The 21821-nt window shown below is 41.9% G+C and overlaps 1 protein-coding gene across 2 annotated transcripts in view; it reads left to right on the top strand.

Annotated features, from left to right (window-relative positions):
• The window catches only part of KIF26B (kinesin family member 26B), a 287372-nt gene extending 268984 nt beyond the window's left edge, over positions 1-18388 (top strand). For both annotated transcript variants that reach the window (XM_071739124.1, XM_071739125.1), the window contains exons 13-15: positions 8364-8566; positions 9917-10067; positions 11475-18388. In XM_071739124.1, the coding sequence (XP_071595225.1) occupies positions 8364-8566; positions 9917-10067; positions 11475-11623 (503 nt within the window). In that variant the 3' untranslated portion in view covers positions 11624-18388. The remainder of the gene's footprint in view (positions 1-8363; positions 8567-9916; positions 10068-11474) is intronic.
• The last annotated feature ends 3433 nt before the right edge of the window (positions 18389-21821 follow it).

Below are 21821 nucleotides of genomic sequence, written 5' to 3' on the forward strand. Positions count from 1 at the left end.
GTAGTTAGCAACTTTTCTCCAATTTAGTTTGGATGTACATAGGCCCTACTCTAAAATCTCAAGGCAAAGCATGACTTGATCATTTCAGAGCTAGAGCTTTGGTGCTAGCTCTAGGTCTTGCCTGCTGTGAGCTAACACCAAAGTGAGAGCCAGTCTCTAATGACATTTACCCAGAAAAGCCAGGGCCCACTTACATTCCCATGGAATGTGCCCAAATGTCTTGTTTCTGCCTTTTACTCCCCCTTTCTTGCAGGTGTTATTTACAGGTTTCTTTCCCTTGGTCCTTTTCGAAATGCCTGTAAGACATTTCGAAATGCCTGCTCCCTCTGGAGAGAGCAGAATGGTAGAGTCTCTGAGATGAGGTTTTCATGGAAGCCAGAGATCTTCCTGCGGCTGTTTCCTTTCCTGTTCCCCATGGGAATAGGATTGTGTGCCTAATGGAGTCCTTATCCCATGTGACATCAAGTAGACGTAAGAGCTGCATTCTGTCTTGCAGTGCTCTGCCAAGTTGGGATGGACCTCTGCTGAGGAGTGTGTCTCCTTTGATTTTTCTAGTCGGGGTTTTTTGGATCTGAATCTGAGCCTGGAGCTTTACTGGTGCTGGGGCTGGTGCCATTAGGGTGAAGCAAGTGCAGGAGGTGCCCCATTCAGAGCAGTGCTCTGTGGCCCAAGCAGGCTTGGGGGAGGCAGCAAGTGTGCTGGCATTTATGGAGCTGTTCATAGGGCCAAAGACCAAGGACTTGGGCATAGAAGATGTGACCACTGTGGGGAGGAAGAGGACAGCTAAAGACATGAGGGTTAGGAGGGAAAGTCATTACATGCAAAGTGCTTTCAAGCTGGGTTGATCTGGGCCAATTCAGCCTCCTGAACATTGACTATCAATGACCATCAGAAAACAAAAACCTAAGGGATGTTATTGATAGTGAAGCCCAGTCTGGACAAGGCTGGGGGATAATCAGGATTTCCAAACACTGACTTTTTAAAGTTTCATCCTGAGCCCTGAATTAGAGTTGTGTATTTCAGCATTTACAGGATCCTGCTCCTGTCAGTACAGAATAAGACTGCTTTGCACGTATGTGTATGTGTGCACGTTTTATAACCACTGCACAGGGTACCTGCCTATAGATAATTAAAGATTCCTGCTGCAGCATTTTATGGCTTTTGCAGTGAAGTTTCATGACTCCTTGCGGCTCTTTCTCAGTACTGTTTCACCACCAAAGCAGAGCAAATTGCTACATGATTTTAAACACTTTAATAAAAAGCCAGACTGTTAAAACATGACAATAATTATCTAGAATTAAAATCTGTTTTTCTCTCTTAGTTATGTGTGCTGGGTTACACTGGTGGGGTGGTTGTAAGATGGATATTTAAAGGTTCCTGGAAAGCCCAGAAAACTGTTTGAACATACTTACTCTCTGGAAGCACTTAGCCTTGCCTATGAAAGCAGCAGAAAAAGCCAGGGGCTGAATCTGCAGGCTGTAAATTATGAAAGTCTGTCTCCAACCAGTGTTGCAATGCATCACATTTTGAACCGTGGCCAAAATTAAAATGATGAAACAAAACACCAACAAGAAGAGTCTGAGCTTTTCTTGTTGCATCCAAGTGAAAAGGAATTTGGTTCTTGTTTTGTCTGCCTAAGGCACAGTGTGGAGAGCTGAAAATTGGCCTTTATATCACAAAGCCTTAGGGCATCTCCATAGTTTCTTACTTTCACATGCTTACAAGTGATGGTAGCTAATTGATATCCTGCACTATACTTTTACCATGACAAAGGATGTTTAGAATTAGGCAGGAAAAAGTCGCTTGCATGCAGGTGACCACTGTATGCATGTGACTGCTGTCTGGACAGCCATGGGGGCATCAGAGGGAGGGGAAGTGTGGGTTTCAGCTCCAGCTTTTTTGTTGTTGTTCATTAAAACAACAGCATTGATTTTCCCAGGTCAAAGCCAGGCCATTTCATGCAGCAAATCTGTGTTGAAAGGGACCACAGTAATCATTTTTTACACGCTTGACTACTGCATGCCAGTACTGAGCTTTCAGCCACATGAACATAGGAATGATTTAATAGAGGAAATGGCAGCAGGCTATTGTGCCCAGTGAAGGCTCCATGGAACATGCATGACTGAGTCGTACACCATTAGACTGGGTGTAAATAAAACCTGCTCCTGACACTGCCACAGAATTAACTCACTGGAATGCCTCCACCACCACTGTCCTATTGGGAGTTAATGCTCTGGCTCCAGAGCCTCTTCCCCCTCCAGCTTCTGCCTTCACTGCCCAAGCAACTGGTGAACTTATTAAGTGCTGTGCTGTAGTAACAATAACCAGCTCCTTAAATAGTGCCCCAGCGCTGTCAAATACATGTTAAACCCAAATCCAGTCTGAAGTGAGATAAATATTTAGAAGAGACTCAGGTCATTTTTTTCTAGGGTTCATGAATCCTGAAAACTCACCCTTCCTGATGCATATCTTCCCTGAAGCATCTCCCAGATTCCAACCTGCTATGCTGCAGGAGGTCTGCTTCTTGATCTGGTTTTGGCAGTGTGGGTAGAAAAAAATGATGAGTAGACTGTACCTCAGCATGCTCCTTATACTATACAAAACTAGTGTATCTATTGTAGGTATGGACAAGTTATAAGCTTTATTGTTGCTTTATTCCTATGGACAGCAAGCACTGATTTCTAGTCTCAAATGTCCTTCTGCTTCTTATCGATTCATAACAGCAGGATTGTGTAGAAGTCAACACAGACTATGGCTTGAATTGTTTTATAGTGAGGGGGACATAGAAGATTTTAATCGTATTGGTTGATCCTGTCAGTGTTCCCTATTCCAGGTATTCACGTGCAACAAGGTCTTTCCTGTGTACTCTTGAGTTGCTAGGGTGAGTGAATGATGTTTAGATTTTCTGGCAACAAATGTTGTTGTTTGGTGTTTGAAGTACCGACCTCAAGATGAGCATCCCGAATACTTCTGGTGATGTCTACACATAATCAGAGGGAAATTCTACTTGAAAGCATAGTTGATGTCTGTGGTAATTGGTGGAGAAACTGTGCAAACTGTAGGGAAATCCAAGGAGTGAATAGCTGTGTGCTCTGCACTGTGGACAGTGCACTATAAAATAAACTTAGGAGAAAAGAGGTCAGAGGAGTGGGGAGGAGTTGATTCAGTCATGGACAATTGCCCATGAGGGCAGATCCCATTAGGAAATGGGAATGGGAGGAGAAGTCAGCGTTGTGTTTTCAACTCAGACAAAGCAGGAACCCTGTTGTCAGACAGTGAAGAGCAGCAGGGGGACCAGGACAGATAATCTTTGCAAGTAAGCAAACAGTTTAATGCTACATTTGAGGTTGATACTTTTGCTACTGGAAGCACATTATTTGTTGGAAATGAAGCCATGGAAGAAACGGTGAAGCTCAGGGCTACTGCTTTACTTAGCCAGGATTTTTTTTTTCTAAACACCTTGAATTGGATGGACTGTCTAGTGAGAAAAAAAACCAAAATGCCTAACAACAGGTTCTGTACATTCTGTACAGAAAGGCATTTTTTCTTTCCATAACATTAAATGCAGTGGGATATAGCTTTGTCTCCATATCCTGCTTTGAGCATGCACTATTAGCTTCCAAAAGCATGATACATCAAGTTACAGTTTCATTTTCTGTTTGAAACACCTTGAAATTTCTAGGACAGCAGTTGATTTGCATCTCATTCAGTTGTATCCTGCTTTGAAGCATGCTTCTTTTCATGGAAATTTTGCTTTTATAGTTTTTGTGTTTGCCTTTTACACAGAAAAGATGCTCATTCTGGAATGTGTGCTTGGAAAACAGTCTAGAGGGAACACACCAAAATACACAGTACTTTAGCAAAACCAGATCTCTTAGAGTTTCTTCCCTGGTCAACTCTTCTGACCACACATCCCTGGGCAGTTAGGCAATTGTGCAGAGGTCAGTGAGTCTTCTTATCCTTAAGGTTACCCTTACATACCTAGTTGGCTTTGTCTGTGTTTCTAATACCTTAAGGCTTCTCTGGCTTTATCTTTGGTGAAGTATCTTGTAGTTCCACTGCCACTCTTCAGTCAGATCTGCTCTCACACTGCACACGTTTGCATCTGTGTTACTCCCTTTATCTCAAATTTTAGCCTGGCCAAATCTTCACCTACAGCAAGCTCAAGGTCAAGCAACAGATCTATTGCGAAAGCAAATCTTCTATTCTGTGCATTTTCAGGTCTATTTCATAGTCTTGTTATTTATACTCAAGCTGGGCTCAAGAGGGGTTGCTATGAGTGTGGAGAAATTCAAACTAAGTGAAAAACATATCCTCCAAGACATTTAAGAAATAGCATGTTGTTACATGCTGCATGGTCATAAATGAAAGTCTTGTTATTTTATCCTGGCTTCAGCTTACAGATTTTCTTTCAGATCAATTTTTGGTATGCATTTCTTTTTTTTAAATGGAGGAATTAATCCTATTTACATGGCTGGAAGGTCAGCCAGTTTGCCAAAGTGATGGGCAGGGAGCATGCTCCCAAAGTCCCAGCCTGTGGAGTAGAGACAGGAGGGACCTGCCAAGAGCTGCTCTTGCAGAGCTTCCCAGCTGCCCACTGTCCTTGTAAGACGTGCAGGGAAATAGAGCAGGGGTGCACTGCAGTTCCTACAAAGCATTTTATTTGTCTTACAGTCAAAATTTATGAGATCCTAGCTCCATCAAGTTATCCCAAAAAATTTGAGACTTCAAATTAGTATTTTCTATCGAACTGTAAGAGTATTAATGTTAACAATTTAATTGTGGCTGCATGTTGATACAGATGAGGAAGCTGTCAGCTGCTTTGTCACACTCACCCTGAAGCTCTGCTTTAGCTGTATCTCCTTACTGATCTCATTAAGGTGAAATCAGAAAAAAAACAGGCTAAATGGAGGTCAGTGACAGGAGCCTTCTGTCAAAAAACACCATTATTTTCTGTTCCTGGGCTAATAAGCAGCCTATTAATCAGTGCATGTTTAGAGTAAACTAGATTCGGTTTTGTGTTACTGCAAAGATGCAGATCTTTCATTTCCTTTCTCCCCAAAGCACTCTAAACCACAGATAAATCATCCAAAGTCAGCATTCAAGGCTCAAATAAAGTCATCCCTCTTTCTCTTTCTTCTCTGCCTCACACAGACATTCCTGCTGAGAGACCTGAGTGGCAGCTCCTTACATCCCAAAGGAGCCTCCAGGCAGATGCTGGGGAGTCATCCCACCTCAGGGCTCTGTCCAGCATGGCCCTGCAGCCTCTCTTTTTGTTGTGATCACCCATGGGCTGTCCAGGCTCAAGCTGTGGCTGGAAAAACATAATGAGCTCATGTGGGCATCTCTGCTGCCACTGCTCTTCTCACTGCTGCCTCTCCACTGAAGGGGAAGCTCTGTTAGCTGGAGTCTCAGGTTGGAGCCCTCCTTCTAGACCACAGGCTTCTGTTTCTCCTTGGGCCAAATGGGCATGAATGGGGACCAAGTGCAAAAAACCTTTACCATCATCTGTGGGCCAGGTGACACCTGTTTTACTTTGCTCCATATAAGAGCCTGGCACTGTTCTTGTGATAATGTGAATCAGAAGCATCCACCTGCATTCCCAGAATCTGACAGACATAGGTTCTAGCTATGTATAACAAAGTTTTTCCAATGGGAATGGTTTAGAAGTGCCCCGTTACACAAGTAGGTGGTGTTAACACCCACAGTGGGAAAACAAAAAAAAACAAAAAAAACAAAAAAAAACAAAATAACAAAAAAACAAACAAACAAAAAAACAACCAAAAAAAAGAAAGAAAAAAAGAAAGAATGGGTGAGCTGGACAGAAGGAATTACCAGTCTGCTCAGCTGCTTTCCTGAAGTGCTGCAGCTAATCTGTAGGCATAGCATGAAAGGAGATGTGACCATCAGTGCTGAGCAACAATTAGCAGCCCTCAGCTGCGTTACACAGGAGGTCAGGTCTGATGCTTGTAAGTGTTGCTGGCTCTAAAAGCTGATGAACAGCAAAGATAGGAAATAGATTGCTTTTATCCTCAAACAAGATTTTAAAGACTGCCCCTGTGAGACACCATGGCTGAAAGCCTAAAAAATATTTTTAGAAGTATATAGTACAGAAATCCTTTTGGTATTGAGGGTCTCCAGTGCTCTTCACATCTAAGCAAGTAGAAGGCTCATTTCCCAGGAAAGGCTGACCCCATTGTAGGATCTCTCCCTGCATGCAGAAGTCCACCAGCTTTTCTCCACCTTGCATTAAGTACACAGCTGCTCTCTACATTTGGTTGCCTTTCTCAAGCATCACTGCCAAAAGTCACCCTTAGCATTGCAGTTTGTTGGGGTCTTCCCAAACTGTGCCTGCCTCCTTGTTGTCCCCTTTTAGCTATGGTAATGGGTCAGGTCTTGCTTCTGAGATCTGATTCTTGGCATTAACTGAAATGCATTCAAAGTAAGTGAATGCTGACGCTGACTTCCACTGACTGGTACCACTGGTCTAAAATAGCTCCTACTTGCTGGTATATGGAAGGCTTTGTTTCTTCTGGACTGCAGTTTGAGTAGTAAATAGAAATATGATAGGTGTCATTGGATGAGCACTCCACATCTCAGGCTGTTTGGTAAAAAGGGGACCTGTAGAGCCCCTTGTCTATCCACCTTGGCTTTGCTCTCCTTTACTTGCATAAATAAAAGCTCTGTAGTCTAGGCTCTCCAGATGGACAGCAAGATAAACCATTCTCATCCGTTTTGGAACTAGCACTTACAGGTTAACAGTAACTGGTACTTACTGGTTACTTACTGCTGGTTTCTAGCACAGAAAGCTGCACTCAGAAATCAGTGGGGTAAGATGGGATAGCTCGCAAAGTCAGCAAAGAAACAGACTCCCATGAATGAAACTAGACAGTGCTTTGTTACTGCAAATCCAGAAACTTGGGAATCAATAGATAGTTTTGAGATTTTGGGTTGGTATTTTTTTTTAGGCTTCACTGAAGCATCAAGTTGGCAAACATGTTGAAGCTATTTACATTAATGTTTCAATAAATGTAGTGCTGGAAATTCCTCTAAATGATTTTATCTTGTTTTTAAAATAAAATCTGCATGATTATTCTGCATCCCTTCCCTGCTGGCATCAGTTTTGTTCTTGCAGCCAAGAGAGTCATTTAATAGTTTCATTCAAACTTGCTGCCTCCGGATTTTGGTTTTGGTTTCTCCCATCCCTTCTATTCCTCCTGTCTCCTCGAGGAGACCCCTTGCAGGAGTTGTTAGCTGCAAAGCTTTTTTTTTTTTTTAAACCCAGCCACTGCTCTGATTGTACTGAACCAAGCAAGGATATTTAACCAGTTGCTTTTTTTTTTTTTGTGCATGTCTGTTCTTTCTCCCAAGAAACCACATGCTCAACTTCCTTACTGCTTCCATCAGCCCAATGACATTCTTTTTCTCCCTTGCTTTACCTCAGGCCCTGACTTGGCAACTCGTATGGCAGATGCTTTCCATATGGCATAGGCTTTCTCAACCAGAGTAAATCTTTAGCTATTAGAGTGCTCCCATCCATTCTAAGGAGGCAGGGCAGGTGTGCATGAGCACTGGTGTTGCAGCAGCCCCCGTGATTACCCCTTCTGCCAGGCTGTCATTCTTGCTGCTGTCTTGCCCATCACCAGTGCTGCAGTAGGCACACAAGTGGGAAATGTTTCAGAAGACTATTCCACTGAACAGAGAGAAGGCTGATGTGACTCTGGGAGCAACCACTGGGATCAGGTGTACTTACTGCAGGCATTTTGTCCTCTCTAGTATTTTTACTGCTCTGGTCAGGCTACAGTGGTGTTCTGCAAAAGACTAGGTGGTAGCACACTGGCACTCACCTCCAACATAATAGGGGAATTGGGATATCAAAATGCTTTTTGTGTTCTGATTAAAAAAAAAAAACAACAGAAAACACCCCTTGCCTGGAGTTGGTCTGTGCACAGGCTGGCTAATCCTTGTCCTTAGGCTACAAGAGCCAGTACCAGCAAAGCTAGACCAGGTCCAACCTGCTGCTCTGGTCCTTCCTCAGCATACCCGTACACACTGAGACATAAGCAAAGAGAAGCAGGCACAACGTATATATTTATACCTTGCATGGTATATATGCCCACTAAGGATTAAATTCTGGAGACAGGCACCAAAGAGCATGTGAGGATGTGACTAGTGGTGAGTGGGTACAGCACATCAGAGCTGCAGCTAATCCCACCTTCCATGGCTTCCCTATGGTTTTGCTCTATTTCCTTCTGTTTGTAAGCAACTGTGAAAATCCATAGTTGGTAAACATCATGGCAGATGGAGCAGAAAGGAGAGGCAGTCCCTGTGCTAACACAACGTGGCAATTTCTGCATTTGCAGGTTCCCAGAGACGGAGGCTTATTCCAGCTTTATCCCTTGATGCTGCTTCCCCAGCAAGGAAGCCTGCAAACAGCCCTGGGGTCCGCTGGGTGGATGGGCCCCTGAGAAGTGGGCAGAGGGGGCTGGGGGAGCCCTTTGAGATCAAAGTCTATGAGATAGATGATGTGGAGAGACTCCAGCGGCGACGAGGTGGGGACAGCAAGGTGAGTGCAATCCAGGTAATCTGTCTCCCTCCTCCTGGAGAGTGTATGAGGAATTTAGATCATGCAGTCAGAAGTGTGTAGTATTGTATACAGCTAATGCAACAGGCAGCAAAACCTGTTATCTCATTTGAGAGCAGTTACGACCTAATATATACCTTCTTCCATAGCAACTAACAGACATTGGTCTTGGGTATTTTTGAGCCTTGCTTATAGTCTTGGTTGTTTCTGTGCTTCAGCACCTTGTTACACCTGTCTTCCAAAGAGGAAAAGGTGTCTCAAGTGCTTTTATGATATTGTTTTTAAGACAGCTAATATCTTCTCTAACAAAGTTGTTCCTGCTAGCTTCAGGCCTCCATATTTACAACAAGATCAGGGAACTGTAATGATCAGCTCTTGAGAGACATGATTGGGAAGAGCATCTGAAGTTAGTAGAATAACACCAGCTGTAACTGTTGGTATAGATAATTTTAGGACACTTTTTCTTCCTAGGCTCTGTCACTTGGTTAGGCTGTTTGTGATGGTCTCTGTTAAGATTTCATATGGAGAAATGCATTACTTGTTGGGGTGGGGTTACCCCTTCACTTCATCCATCTAGCATCCACACATTTGTTTACAGAGCAGAAGGCAGGGTAGTGTTGAGACCTTCAGAGAGGCTTGGAGGAGGCAAGTTATGGTAATGGGAATGCTCCAGAAAGAGTAGCACAGCCCTCAGCATATGCACTTACTGCATATCTTGATGGCTGCTGCTCTTCAGAAGTCACGTAAGGACAGGCTGGAAACACAAGAAGAGTGTCTCCAACACTCTGCCATGTGCCCCTATTTTTACAGAAAGTACACCTTTGTTAATGATTGTGAATTGCTAGAGCTTTTCATGGTATATTACTTTTGTTTAAGGATGTTTTAAATTTGATATTGCTACCAATTCTCCTATTTTATAACACAACTACTGCCTTTCTTATGTGCCAAGCAGAGATGTATTTAGGATTTTAATACAGCGAACAATAGATTTCCTTCTCTCAAGAGCTTTGGGGTTTTTTTGTAGTCAAACTTCTGGTGACAAAAACCAGAAATGTTTTGCTTCAGTTAATCTGATTTCAAGATTCTGCCTGTTATTAATTATTATGGTTTATTATTAACTTCCATTGCAAAATCTCCAACACTCACATCAAAACCAAGGAAAAGCAATAAAAATGAAACAGATGATAGATGATTTTCATGCAGCGATTCTTATGCTTCCAGAGTAAACATCTCATTGTCAGTCTTACTGATTGGAAAATGATTTGACTGAATGAATCTGGGAATTTCTTCTCTTCACCTGCTTCTTTCCTGTTCCATTTTCCTGACTGGCAGGAGGTGATATGTTTCAATGCCAAGCTGAAAATCCTGGAGCATCGCCAACAGAGAATTGCTGAGGTCAAGGCCAAATACGAATGGTTAATGAGAGAACTGGAGGTGACCAAGCAGTACCTGATGCTGGATCCTAATAAATGGCTTAGTGAATGTAAGGCCATTGCTTTATTGCCTGGACTCATATATGTCCTTTTTGTTTATTTCACTGAAGAGGCAGAAGAGAGCATAAATGTTTTCTGAGAATGAGATGTGAGCTACTGTGTTTGTAAACTAGAATACCCTGACATCTGACCTAGGGGCAAGTTTTAGATTGACTGTGTTTCTAGATTTAGCCCTTCTAATTATTAAATGTCAACAGTGGAACTGAACAATTCTTTTTGCCCAAGAATTGAATGTTGAAGTGGTGAAGGGCTTTGCAGTGGTGAGTATTGCCATTGGTAGATTAACGTTCAAGCATTTCAATCTGCAGCTCCCGAAAATGAGATTTTTTTTATTTTTTTTTTTTTTCCTCAGCTCCCTCAGATATATGAGCAATATTATAAACCTTCTCTTCTACCACAAAATAATACTGTGGAGAAAACTTGTCCCTTGGCAACAGTGGGCTTACATGAAAAAGAAATTTGGCCTGTTTTTTATAATTATAGATTTATTAAGTCCAGAAATCTTAAAAGGCATTCCCATTCAAATGAAGAAGGACCTCAACACCTCAAAGGAAAAAAGATAAAGAGTACTGCAGTAATTGTGCTAAAATTTTTGCTATTAGCAGGCAGATGAGTTTGTATCAAAGAATTCTAGATAAAAAAGGAGTTTCAGTTTATTTAGGATAATTGCAGATGGCAAAAAGAGGTCTACTGGTGCATTCTCTTAAAGCATCCTAACTCTTCTTTTGACAGCTGCCATAAGTTAACAGTAGATTTGTATATCCTGCAGAACAACCACAGTATATTCTTTAGAAACACTGTTAAGGAGGAGAGGCAAAAGGGGTGGATTTAAAGGGAGCAGAGAACTTGCCATGGATTGCCATCCACTTACTGTTTGATGTCTTTGCTTGTGATTCCACTGTGGTAAATGCAGGAAGTCTCAAGGGCAGCACAGACCTCAGGAACTAGATTGAATGGGAAGTGCTGGCTCAGACAGTGCAGCTCACACTTAGATTCCACAGAAGCCACTGCCAGGTGGTCTCTGGCAGCATCTGGGCACCTACAGCAGAGTGCTTGATGTGTGTGCCTTCCCTTGCCACTCGAGTGGTCTAGTGAGAATCAGATGGAACAGGGAGAGGTATGAGGAGCAAGGAGGTCAAAGGTTGGTTTCTGACTCCGAATTTATCAAAGGACTTGTCCTTCCAAGGCACAGCACCTATTTGAATCTCTTTCTGTTCAGCTGAATGTGTGAGAGTCAGTACATCCCATATATCTGTCCCAAATAGGGATGATTTTAAGTATGTGCTCAGCATTCCAAAGTACTGATGGGTCCGAAGACTTGAATTTGCTTCTTCTCTCCCACCAACCAGCACTGGGTTTTATCTGCTTTTCCTACTTGTGTTTTTTCTTTCCCACAGTTGATCTGGAGCAGGTATTTGAGCTGGATTCTCTGGAATACCTGGAGGCCCTGGAATGTGTGACTGAGCGTTTGGAAAACCGTGTCAACTTCTGCAAGGCCCATCTCATGATGATCACCTGTTTTGACATCACCTCCAGACGCCGATAAAAAACGAACCTCAAGAGAATTTCAATGCTCATCTCTGCCATCCTCCTTTTCCCTTCTGAATAGCATCCCAAAGACAACAGAATGAGGATGAAGGTTGGAGTCAAGTTTCAACTGTGTGTATGAGAAATTTGCTTTACTATACAGAAAAGTAGTATTAAAAAAAACAGGACGAGCATGAAAAGTGGAGATATAAGGTTGTTGATTCTCTTAGCCTAACAGAGCACTTTGAGGAACTGTTAAGGACATGTCTGTAAATAAGAACTGCTGGCAGAAGACACTTCTTTCCCTGCTTTAGCTGAGGGAGGAGGAAAGGTGGTTGTAGGACTTCCACTGAGAGGTTCATTAAAAGGAAACCTATCCAGAAAAAACTGTTTAAGTGCCTTGCAAATCTTTATTATCCAAACATTTATGTTCATACTTTATTGTGTACAGATGGTGCTAGTCAAGAAAAGAAAAATGAAAAAAACAAACACACTTTTGAAATGTATTTACAGCTTGTTTTTCTCTTGGTGTTTTCTCCTATTTCAGACTTGCTGTTTCTAAGTAACTTGTGTTTGTAGAGATATTTCCTAATCAGTACAACATATGAATAAATGTTAACTGTCTTTTCTTGTTACCAGAGTAAGGCCACTCAAAGAGAAACCCAACATTCCCAGATAACACAAAAATTATTTCTAGTAATAAGTGACATTTGCTTATATGTTCTTCTGTACTATCTCATTTGCTGGAGGACACAGTAATTTTCCCATCCTGTAGGCCCTGCAGTGTATGAGAGAGGAGAGGTAACATTACTGTGAAGTAAATACCTTTTCCATTGTATCCAGCCCCCATCACTTGTTTCATTCATGTATTTTTAACTTTGTACTTACTGGTAAGAGCTATGGATAATGAGGCACTTTTATCCTAATAATTTTTTCTGGTGCTAATAACTTGCTGGAAAAATTGTCCTCTGGCTAAGGGCTCCCATGCTTATCAGTCAAAAATCAGTGATTTGTTCTGTCTTTCTTTTATGAGACTATGACTGATAAAATTTATCTTTGCCTGGTTTTGATGTACACCTTCACAAAGCCTATTTTGGCAGCTTTTGGTCCCTGACTCAGTCTGTCCATAGTCACAGATGTACCTGAGAGGTGCAAGCCCTGCTCAACTCAGCTAGCATGGAAATAAATGAGAGTTGTGAGTGAGTGGATATGACACTTCAGGCATGTCAGCTATAGCCTTTGCCTTATCAACACTCCAATACTGAAGCCATGGCAAAATTCACATTGACATCAAAAGGATGAGGGTCTGCACCTCAGATGAGGTGCAGGGTGAGGGTCTGCACCAAAATGTTCTGTTTGTGTCTTTATCTGGAAAACAGTATATGGGAAGGAACATCCTTTGTGTTTCTGAAAGAAATTTTCAAAATTAGCACTTTAATATGTATACATATACAGAATTATTTTGTTGAATTAAGTTTCTTCTTCATTTGTATTAAGCCCATTCACAAAAATTCCTCTCTCACACACACTTGTGCTACCATCCTGTTGCCTATGAAAAAATTAGAGCATTATTTAACATACGCCCAATATGCATCAATCTACAGTTGCCCTTAAATGCAACTCTTCTTTCACCTGCACCATCATATTATTGGCATCTTTTGGTATCCCAAGCCCCAAGTCCCAGAGGAAAAATGACCCACAAAAAAACCTGATAGATTTTCTAGTGGTTATCTAGGAAAACAAGGTTTTAAAAACCCCAAACATGACAGAAATATTGTGTATTTAGTTTTATTTTCTTTTAATACTCTACAACTTGTAATAACAAATTTTGTTCATTCTATTGGCCTTGTCACTGGGTTTTCTAGAAGACCTTCTTGCATGCTGTGGGATTTTTTGGAAGGAAAAAGAGGTCCTGTATGAATGTCACTTTCTTGACTATTCCACAGCTTTTCCCTAATATGAACTCTCATTCCAAGTAAGTATTACAGACATGTCAGATCTTTTTCTCTCTCAAAGAAAAAAGCATCTAAACAAAACCCCTCAAACAATACAATTTCTCTGGCTTTATTTTTCTTTGTAATAATTTCAGTAACTTGTTACATTTTGGTTCTATTTAGACTCTCTCTTCTCTACAGAGCCCCATGAATTCAGTTCAGCTCCTCAGAGCTATGGGAATTGTCCCTGCAATTTTGTGCTGGATGCAGACCTAGTGCCCTTGGGATATGGAGTGCATCCTTCTTCATGGGCTCAGTCCTGCAGAGCCCCAGATACTTGCTGCCAGGTCACATACACACAGGAGACTTTCACAGCCAGCTCCCATCTCTCAATCTCCTGCCTCTCCAGGTAGAACTGTACCACTGTCATCTGTGCTGCTTTGTGCCTGTCCCCTATATTCAAGGAAGAGCCTTCCTAGCTGTGTACTGTGCTGCTTTCTTTAAGCTTAAGATTTTCTGAAATGTTCTTTTTGCTGGAAGGTGGTCACTGGGCTAACTGGGACACACTGTCCTTCCTCTGCTTGAAGCCCAAAATGGGAATGTTTGGCTCCCTGTGATGAGAAAGTAAATGGCAAGCAGTTCATACACTTGATAGAAAGAAAGTGAAATCCTAGCAAATGGTGCATGCACAGAATGCATTATTATCAAAGATGCCCTCTCACATACTCTGAGACTTACACAGAAGTGGTGATGTTTCTGTAAATCAAGTGGACATATTTCAGAGCTCCTGAGAAATATCTATTATGTGTAATATTCATCAGCATCATTAACTCAATTATTCATTGTCTCTAAATTTAGTACTTCTGTAGATGAGGAAGTGTAGCAGAAAGCATGTCTGCCTAGCCATTATTTCAAAAAGGAAGAGCATTTTTGCCATGTTTATCATGATGGATCAAAATCAATTCCTAAAACCAAATGGCTTATGCCAAGGATTATGCCAGTTTGGCATACTGAAAATACTGAGCAGAATCACAGTGCTTAGAAATATTTTATTTCTGAGGACTTAGTGTAGTCATTAACACTTCCATCATACACTGGTATTTATATCCTAAAATCCATATTCATCTTCTCTTTTTTAATTACCTGTCAGTGGATTTCAGAATTTGCCACTGCATTTGGGGGAATTGTGGTGGCTTAATACATATAAGGGAATGAAAATTTGCAGAGATTTTACATCTGTGGAGTGTTTTCTCACTCTTTAGTTCGGAATTTATATTATTATCCATCAAATATCTGCAAAACAGATAGAGGCATTGGGACCTTACTATGAAATTGATCTTAGTCTACAGTAGCCAGCACTTTATAGAAGACCTACACATTTCTGCAAGTCATCTAGGAAGTCTCATTCTTTCAGCACTTGCCAGAGTAATGCTTTTTTTTATCCTATTTTTTTTCAAAGGCATGAAGTTGCCCAAAAGAGCAATGTCAAGATAGTAGACTGCTTAATTGTTTGCATATTCAGAAATCAATCTTATTTCTCTGGGATGGTTTTAGCAGAAAAAAAAAAAAGCAATGTTAATGTAATTAGGTTTGAAGGTTAATTTTTTGTTTTCATGTGTGTCAGGAGATGATGGTTCTCCATTGCTGGCATACCAGCCACTGCTCTGCATCCCCACCACTGTGCTCAGGCATCAACTTGACTTACATGCAGGACAGATCTTGCATTAGAGCCACAAACTTAAGTGAAACCTTAAGCTGGAGAGTTTAGCTGTGACCTGGTCTCACAGCAGCCATGGGTCACACTCCTGCCAACTCCGGCTCTGGGTCACTTCACATCCTAGAGAGTACAGGGGAGCCCTGTTTCTTCTGCATGTGTGTTAATGGCACACACCTTTTCTCCTACCATGCATGCCCTGTGCTTGCCCAAAGCCTTTTTTTTTTTTTTTTTTTGTCAATCCATTCAGCTTTAAGCAATCTGAAGACTTATTTCACAGAAAGGCAAGGAAGCAAACCCATATGCTGGCTCCTCTTTTTTAGCTCTTTACCGGGACTGTTCCCATCTCCCCTGTGCTGCTGTAACTGAGGGGAAAATGTGCTAAGTCAGGAGAGTTGTAGCAGAGTAAAGCCAGTTGCATGGAAAAAGAAACTTCTTCCTTGTGCCATTTTTTAGGTTGTTTACTGTGCTGTTAGTTATGTAGTGGAAAAAAATATTATCTATATGAAAAGCCCCCATTTTGCCTAAAGGCCATGTGCAGGGCTACTGCTGACCATTGGCTGGCTTCCATCCAGTCTTTGGAAACTCCCACTGCCATACAAGATAAGTGGTGAAATTTGTAGCTACATAACACAGTAACTGATGAGGAGCAATGGCATGATCTCTGACCTGAAGCAAGCTAAGTGGAAGCTGCAGAAGATGTACTGAAAAGGATGAAAGGTATGCACTTTTATTGTTTTTCTTTCATCTCTGAACATGGCAATTATAGAGGCAGAAAGCTGGGAGTGATGCTGGGAGTGATGTGTAGCAAGTCCTAAACTTGCTCACAGGATAAACTCCGTCTCTCTTGAAGTTATTTTTTTCTTTTTTTTAAATTTATCTTGACAATAGAGTTTGTCTTAAAATAGTGATTATTACCTGGGAAGTGGAATTAAAATTTTATGACAGCCGAGGGCTGTAGACTCTTAGCAAACATCACCTTTTACAAATGTTTGTGGGTTTGTTGCATTTTTTTTACCTGCCCTAAAAATAATTGTAAAAATAAAGCATATATACATACAGAAAAATGTGTATGTACACAGCCCAAGAGAGGCAGTTCAACTGTATTGTTGTGGAGAGGTTGCAGAGCTGTTCACAACTGGCAACAACATCACTCCCTGTTCCTTCTCCAAGGAGTGCCTGGCAAACCTTTCTCCTTGCACTCACCAGGATGAAGCTGACTTATGCTACACTTACACTTCCAAGGAAAACTTGGGGCTGAAACACTTTTGAAGGCTTCTTTTAAAGGTCCTTTCTGCTCCATGTTCTTCAGCCTACAAAGCCAAGTTGCTGCAGTTCCCACACAGAAGCTGTCACTGAAACATCAAAGCCTGTAGAAGTAATCCAAGTGAACTACTCTAATCCAGGGTGTCATGAATTTAAGGCAAGATATTTTACAACTGTAGCTGTTAAATACAAAAATTTCACCATGTGCTTGAGGTATACAGCACAGTGACATCAATTGAAAGCCTGAGCTCTTAGCTTTCTGGATAGTCCTGATAGCTTTCAAAATGTATTTTGTAGATTCTGCACTGCAGAAGCAAACAAGATTCTCACAGAGCAGGATTTGAGCCACCCTCTGATGCCAGTTCATACGGGTGGAGTGGTCACAGAGCATCAGGGATGCACCAGCTCCCTGCCCAGATCAAAGCATTCATATCACTGAATACTGATATGAGGAGATGATGACCATACAGACAAGTGCTATTTCTCAGATCCACTGATGAGTGACGTATCTTGCTTAATCCTGATGTCCTCGTGGTCTTTGTTTTGTCAGTGCACAGGCAGCAGTTTTTGGCAACACAAGGCTGGTCATTGCTAGCTGTTGCAAGATTTGAAACAGGATTCCAAATATCTGTGGCAAAGAAAACTGTGAATGATTTGTCAGTGCAGAGTTAATTATCTCTCACATTTATTGTGCACTCATCCCAGGGTTATCTGATCTTCCGTACCGGGTCTTGGAAATAATAAACCATTTTATTATTGTCTTTATCTTTTCTTCTTTCTCCTTCCCAAGCAAGCTTTCAAAAAAAAGCACCCTAAGCCCATTGAAGTCAATGTGGATTTTGCCACCAGCTTCACAGACAGCAGACTGGTGCTCACTTACACAACATTTTGAGGCTCACAAAGGGCGTGATGGTACCGCAGAGACTGGAAGGGCTGAAAGTGAAATAGTAAGATTCATCTATATGTTTCAAACCACCTTCAAAATCCTCCTGGACAGGAAGTAAAATGCAACCCACGCTGTCTTACTTTGAGTGGTCCTACTTGAGTATTGAGCAAATTTTATAATAATGGTAATAAAATGGTGCTTGAGGCAGTTTCAGCTATATTACATATTCTCTATATACTATAGATATGGATGTATTCACCCTCTATATTGTATATGTATGTGTGTGAGTATTTACACATAGCACACATACATATATGTTTTATGTATGCATAGATACTAACTTTTCTAAGTTTTACTTCCTTCCCTGCCATAGCTGAAACTGCTGATTACTAACATCCACATCATATTCTATGTATGAAGGATATAATTTATTTGTAAACTCAGGATGTTCTTGTTTTATAGAGTTGCTTGTATTTTATAATTTATTTACACATCATGGTTGGAAATGCTTATCTAAGTGCTATGCATTGAAGTGTATGTTTGCTAAATCCATTTCACTCTGTCCGTGGCTATGTTCTTTCTCATTATAACAGGGGCATAAAATAGGGCTAGGGAGGAGACAAACTGATGGATACAGAACTTATGCTGGTCCTGCCAGTGGGTAGTTCCAGAGAAGGATGTATCAGTAGGAGATATATATATTTTATCAACTAAATTTTATGGGGAAAAAAAAGAAAAAAAGAAAAAAAAAAAAAAAGAAAGCAGCATGAGGACAAGTTCAAAATGTGGAAAGTCACAGCCATTTCCAAGTTGGTCAACAAATGCATTGAGCCTTTGCCATTAAAATTGTAAAGTTTATTGTTTGCTGGCTAAAAAATATTCCTTTTGTGGTATCTGAGGTGTGAAACATTGTCAAAAATATGATGTCTGGAAACAAAAATCAAACTATAGTGGCATTAAATGTTTACTTTTATCTTACCAATATATTTGCCTCCCTCTCCTGACTGTTTCACTTTGGATGAAAGCACTGGCAGAGAAGGAGCTTCCTACCTGCAGGAGGTGCTTCTATAGTAGTGGGAGTGATCAAGAGCAAACCAAAAAAATAAAACATCCAAAGAGGTTCTACCAAGCAAGTATTGCCTAGAAGCAAATTAACTGGAAAACAGCAGTAAGCAATTGGAAGGTTTGGTAGCAATAACAGGGACATTACTTGGTTAAGTGTAGCACTATTGATGTCTCTTCTGCTGGTATCCAGAAACAGAAAACCCAACCACGGGACCCTGATTGAGCAGGTTTTTACATACCTACCTCTCTATTAGTAGGGATTGTTCCATCTGCATCTGTGAGCAAGGGAAAAATCTGAGCCCAAACAGATGATAGAAATGTGTTCATAAGTTTTCATCAGCAGCTATGTCAGGTTTCCCTGGGGCACCACACAGGTTTATAACACAATGTCAGGTTTATAAGGAGTGGTTTTGTCCATAACTCAAGACATGCTCCTCTCTCAGAGAGGCAATGGTGGGAGGGTCAGCCAACTCCTGAACTTCTGCTAAGGTGTGGTCAATATCTGCTTGCCTTTTGCTTGTATTTGGGGTGTTTCCTGTTGATAATAAAGCTCCTCAGCTGCAGGGTAAGGTGTGAATTAGCTCTCTGGGCAAACCTCAAATTCCCATTGGCACCTGGGTAAGCCTTGATGAGGATGCTGTGCTCTTCCTATTGGAAGAAAGTAAGTCTCACTTCTGGGAAATAGGAAATTATTTAAAATTTCCTTTAAGACACATCATGTGCTGGCAGGTGAGTCACTTATATTCTCTACTTTAAGAGAGACATGGTAGTCTGCTAGGTATCTATTTGGTTGACAGCTTGGTAAGCATTTAAAAATAGTCTTTTCTTCTATCTTGTTATTATACCAGCTCAGGGGGAGAGCTAGCAGTCACAGTGGCTGGGGATGAAGTCACCTGAAGTGACTTGCTCTTCTGAACAAAAAAAATATAGAGGTGAGTACAGTGGCAAATTCTGTAATGAGCTGGTGTGACAGAGGGGAGGAGGAAGTTTCCACTCCTTCCTCATCTCCCAGCAGAAACCCCTATGACTCCAGTACTACCTTAGCTGTTGCCCCGGGACGGTGAATTTGCATGCTGGTGCCTCTCCACAGGCTGCAAATGAAGATAAACAGCCATTTGTGTTTCGTCTGTGGGCTATTCAGAATAGCTCTGATTTCTACTAAAGAGCTGAAAGGCTTAATGCCTATTTCTGAGCTAATTTATCTTCATCGCTGTTATCATGAAGCCACATCAGTATTAAAGAGCCCGAAGTGCCTTACAGTGATAAAAGCAGAGAAAAATGGGCTAGTGCATGTCCTAGACTTTGTCTAAGGCAGAACTGATGGTGAGGAGCTCTGTATGAGCTGAAAACAAAATCAATTCATTCTTGGTCAGTTCTGGAAGCCTTACAGATCTCAATTCCACACACCTCCTGTTTGGGGCAAGATTGCCAGGAAAGATTTCAGGCACAGAGAACAGGGGCTCACACCAGGCAAAAGGCTGGTGTCCTCATTAAGTCTGCTTGAAACTGTTGGCACCTCTTGTAAACTAATGCCCTAGCCATGACCAAGTCTAACGTGTTTAAAACATATTAAAACCAGTAACTTGTCAGACTGGAAATCAGGAGAGGGCTTAGCCTGGAAACCTGACAGATTCCATCTCCTTATGGCATCCTGAACAAAATCCCCAACTACTGGCAAACCAGGAGAAAGGGAAGTAGTTGCTAAGGCTCGTTCTCTACCACATCTGTCTACAAACTATAGGGGCTCCTGGGGCCTCACTGTCATTTTGGCTGGCAGCACTTGCTGCCTGGAAGACACTGAGGAGAGAAATGAGAAAGAAAATTCAGCTTTCAGTCACTCAGCTTGAACACAAAATTAATGTTTAGTTCCTCTAGAAAAAGGCCATCTGTGAGTGGATTTCATGTTTTATGATATCTGTTAGTATTCTTGACAGTTGCCAATCTGGCACTTTTAGAGGCTGACATCTGCTGTTCAACCACTGAGCAACACTAAACTGCCTGTGACCACATAAAATCTCTACATTGCTCAAAGACCATTTTCATAACTGCCAAAAACAAGTAGGTAGCTTGAAGGTCCTATCCACACCCCCCTCAAGAACAACCATGGCAAGTACTGACCTGGGAAAAACTCAAAGCTGAAAATGGTTCATCCTGAAAGAACACTTGTCTAGGGAAAAGACCTGCATTCATTTAATGTATGGCTATATGTCTCTTCAGTGAATGCTTATGGCACAGGTTTGGCACCCATCTTTTGTGTCAGATTGTTTCATGCCAACCACCTGGCAGCCACACACGTGCAGCTGTATGTAAGTGTGTGGCACACATCCCTATTTCCATTTCTACCTCCTAGAGCCCCAGGTGCAGCCAGATGGCTGGGTGCAGTCTGCATGACTCAAGGCTTGAGTAAGTCTCACACCTCCAATGATGGAGAGCCTTTGTCACTCACTTTAAAAGAAGCAGGGGCTGCCCTTGTCCCTGTCTCATCTCAGCTTCACTCTCTGAATGGTGGGAAATGAGGGAGATAGGAGAAAAATGGTCATTTTCCTATATATATAGCTTGTCAAAAGACTGATTGCTCCCTGTATTTACAATACAGCAGAGAGGAGGGGAGTACAAGAGCCACACTGCTCACTGGGCTGTGCTCTGCAGACTTTTCTACACCAGTGCTATTGGGTGCTCTGTGTATTGGCCCCTTGCAAAATGCCCCTTTAGAGCTTGCTAGAAAGAAGAACTCCCCATGGAACTGAAGGGGTAGCAATGCTTTCACACACCTTGCCTTTCAGTGCCTGTCCAGGCACCATGGCCCAGCTCCCTCCCACCCCTGAGCTTTACCTGGATGCCCAGGGACAAAGCCACGAAGGGTCATGGCAGTCGAGACTCAAGAGTCCTGGTTTTATTAAAGAGCAAGCTGCCTGCTCCTAAACCATGTTTGATGGGAACCTCACAATCCCCAGCAAGTGGCACCACGGGAGCCAATTAAGACACTGTAAACATGATGTTCTCCTGATTTCCAAGGACACTGTGAGGCATTGCAATTATGTGAATAATGAAAAAGATAACACTGTGGCTCCTGGCCCTGCTGCTGGTGACTGGGGCTGCCCCTGGGGGCTGGCATAGCTGGGACTCGTGCCTGCCCTGAGTTTCCAGCAGCTCAAAGAACATTCCTGAAGGTTATATGTAAAGATGTTGTGAAATCCACAGAAAAGCTCTGGAAAGCTTCTAAGCTTCAGCATCGCAGACTTTACGTCCATTGGATTCAGTTGTGGCTGATTGCAAGGCTGAAACAACGGGAGCATCAGTCCGAGTCTGCTTGACAACAGGTATTGCAGTGGCATGAAGTGGGCTGCAGAGT

The sequence above is a fragment of the Heliangelus exortis genome, chromosome 3 (assembly GCF_036169615.1).
Source record: "Heliangelus exortis chromosome 3, bHelExo1.hap1, whole genome shotgun sequence".
NCBI lineage: Eukaryota > Metazoa > Chordata > Aves > Apodiformes > Trochilidae > Heliangelus > Heliangelus exortis.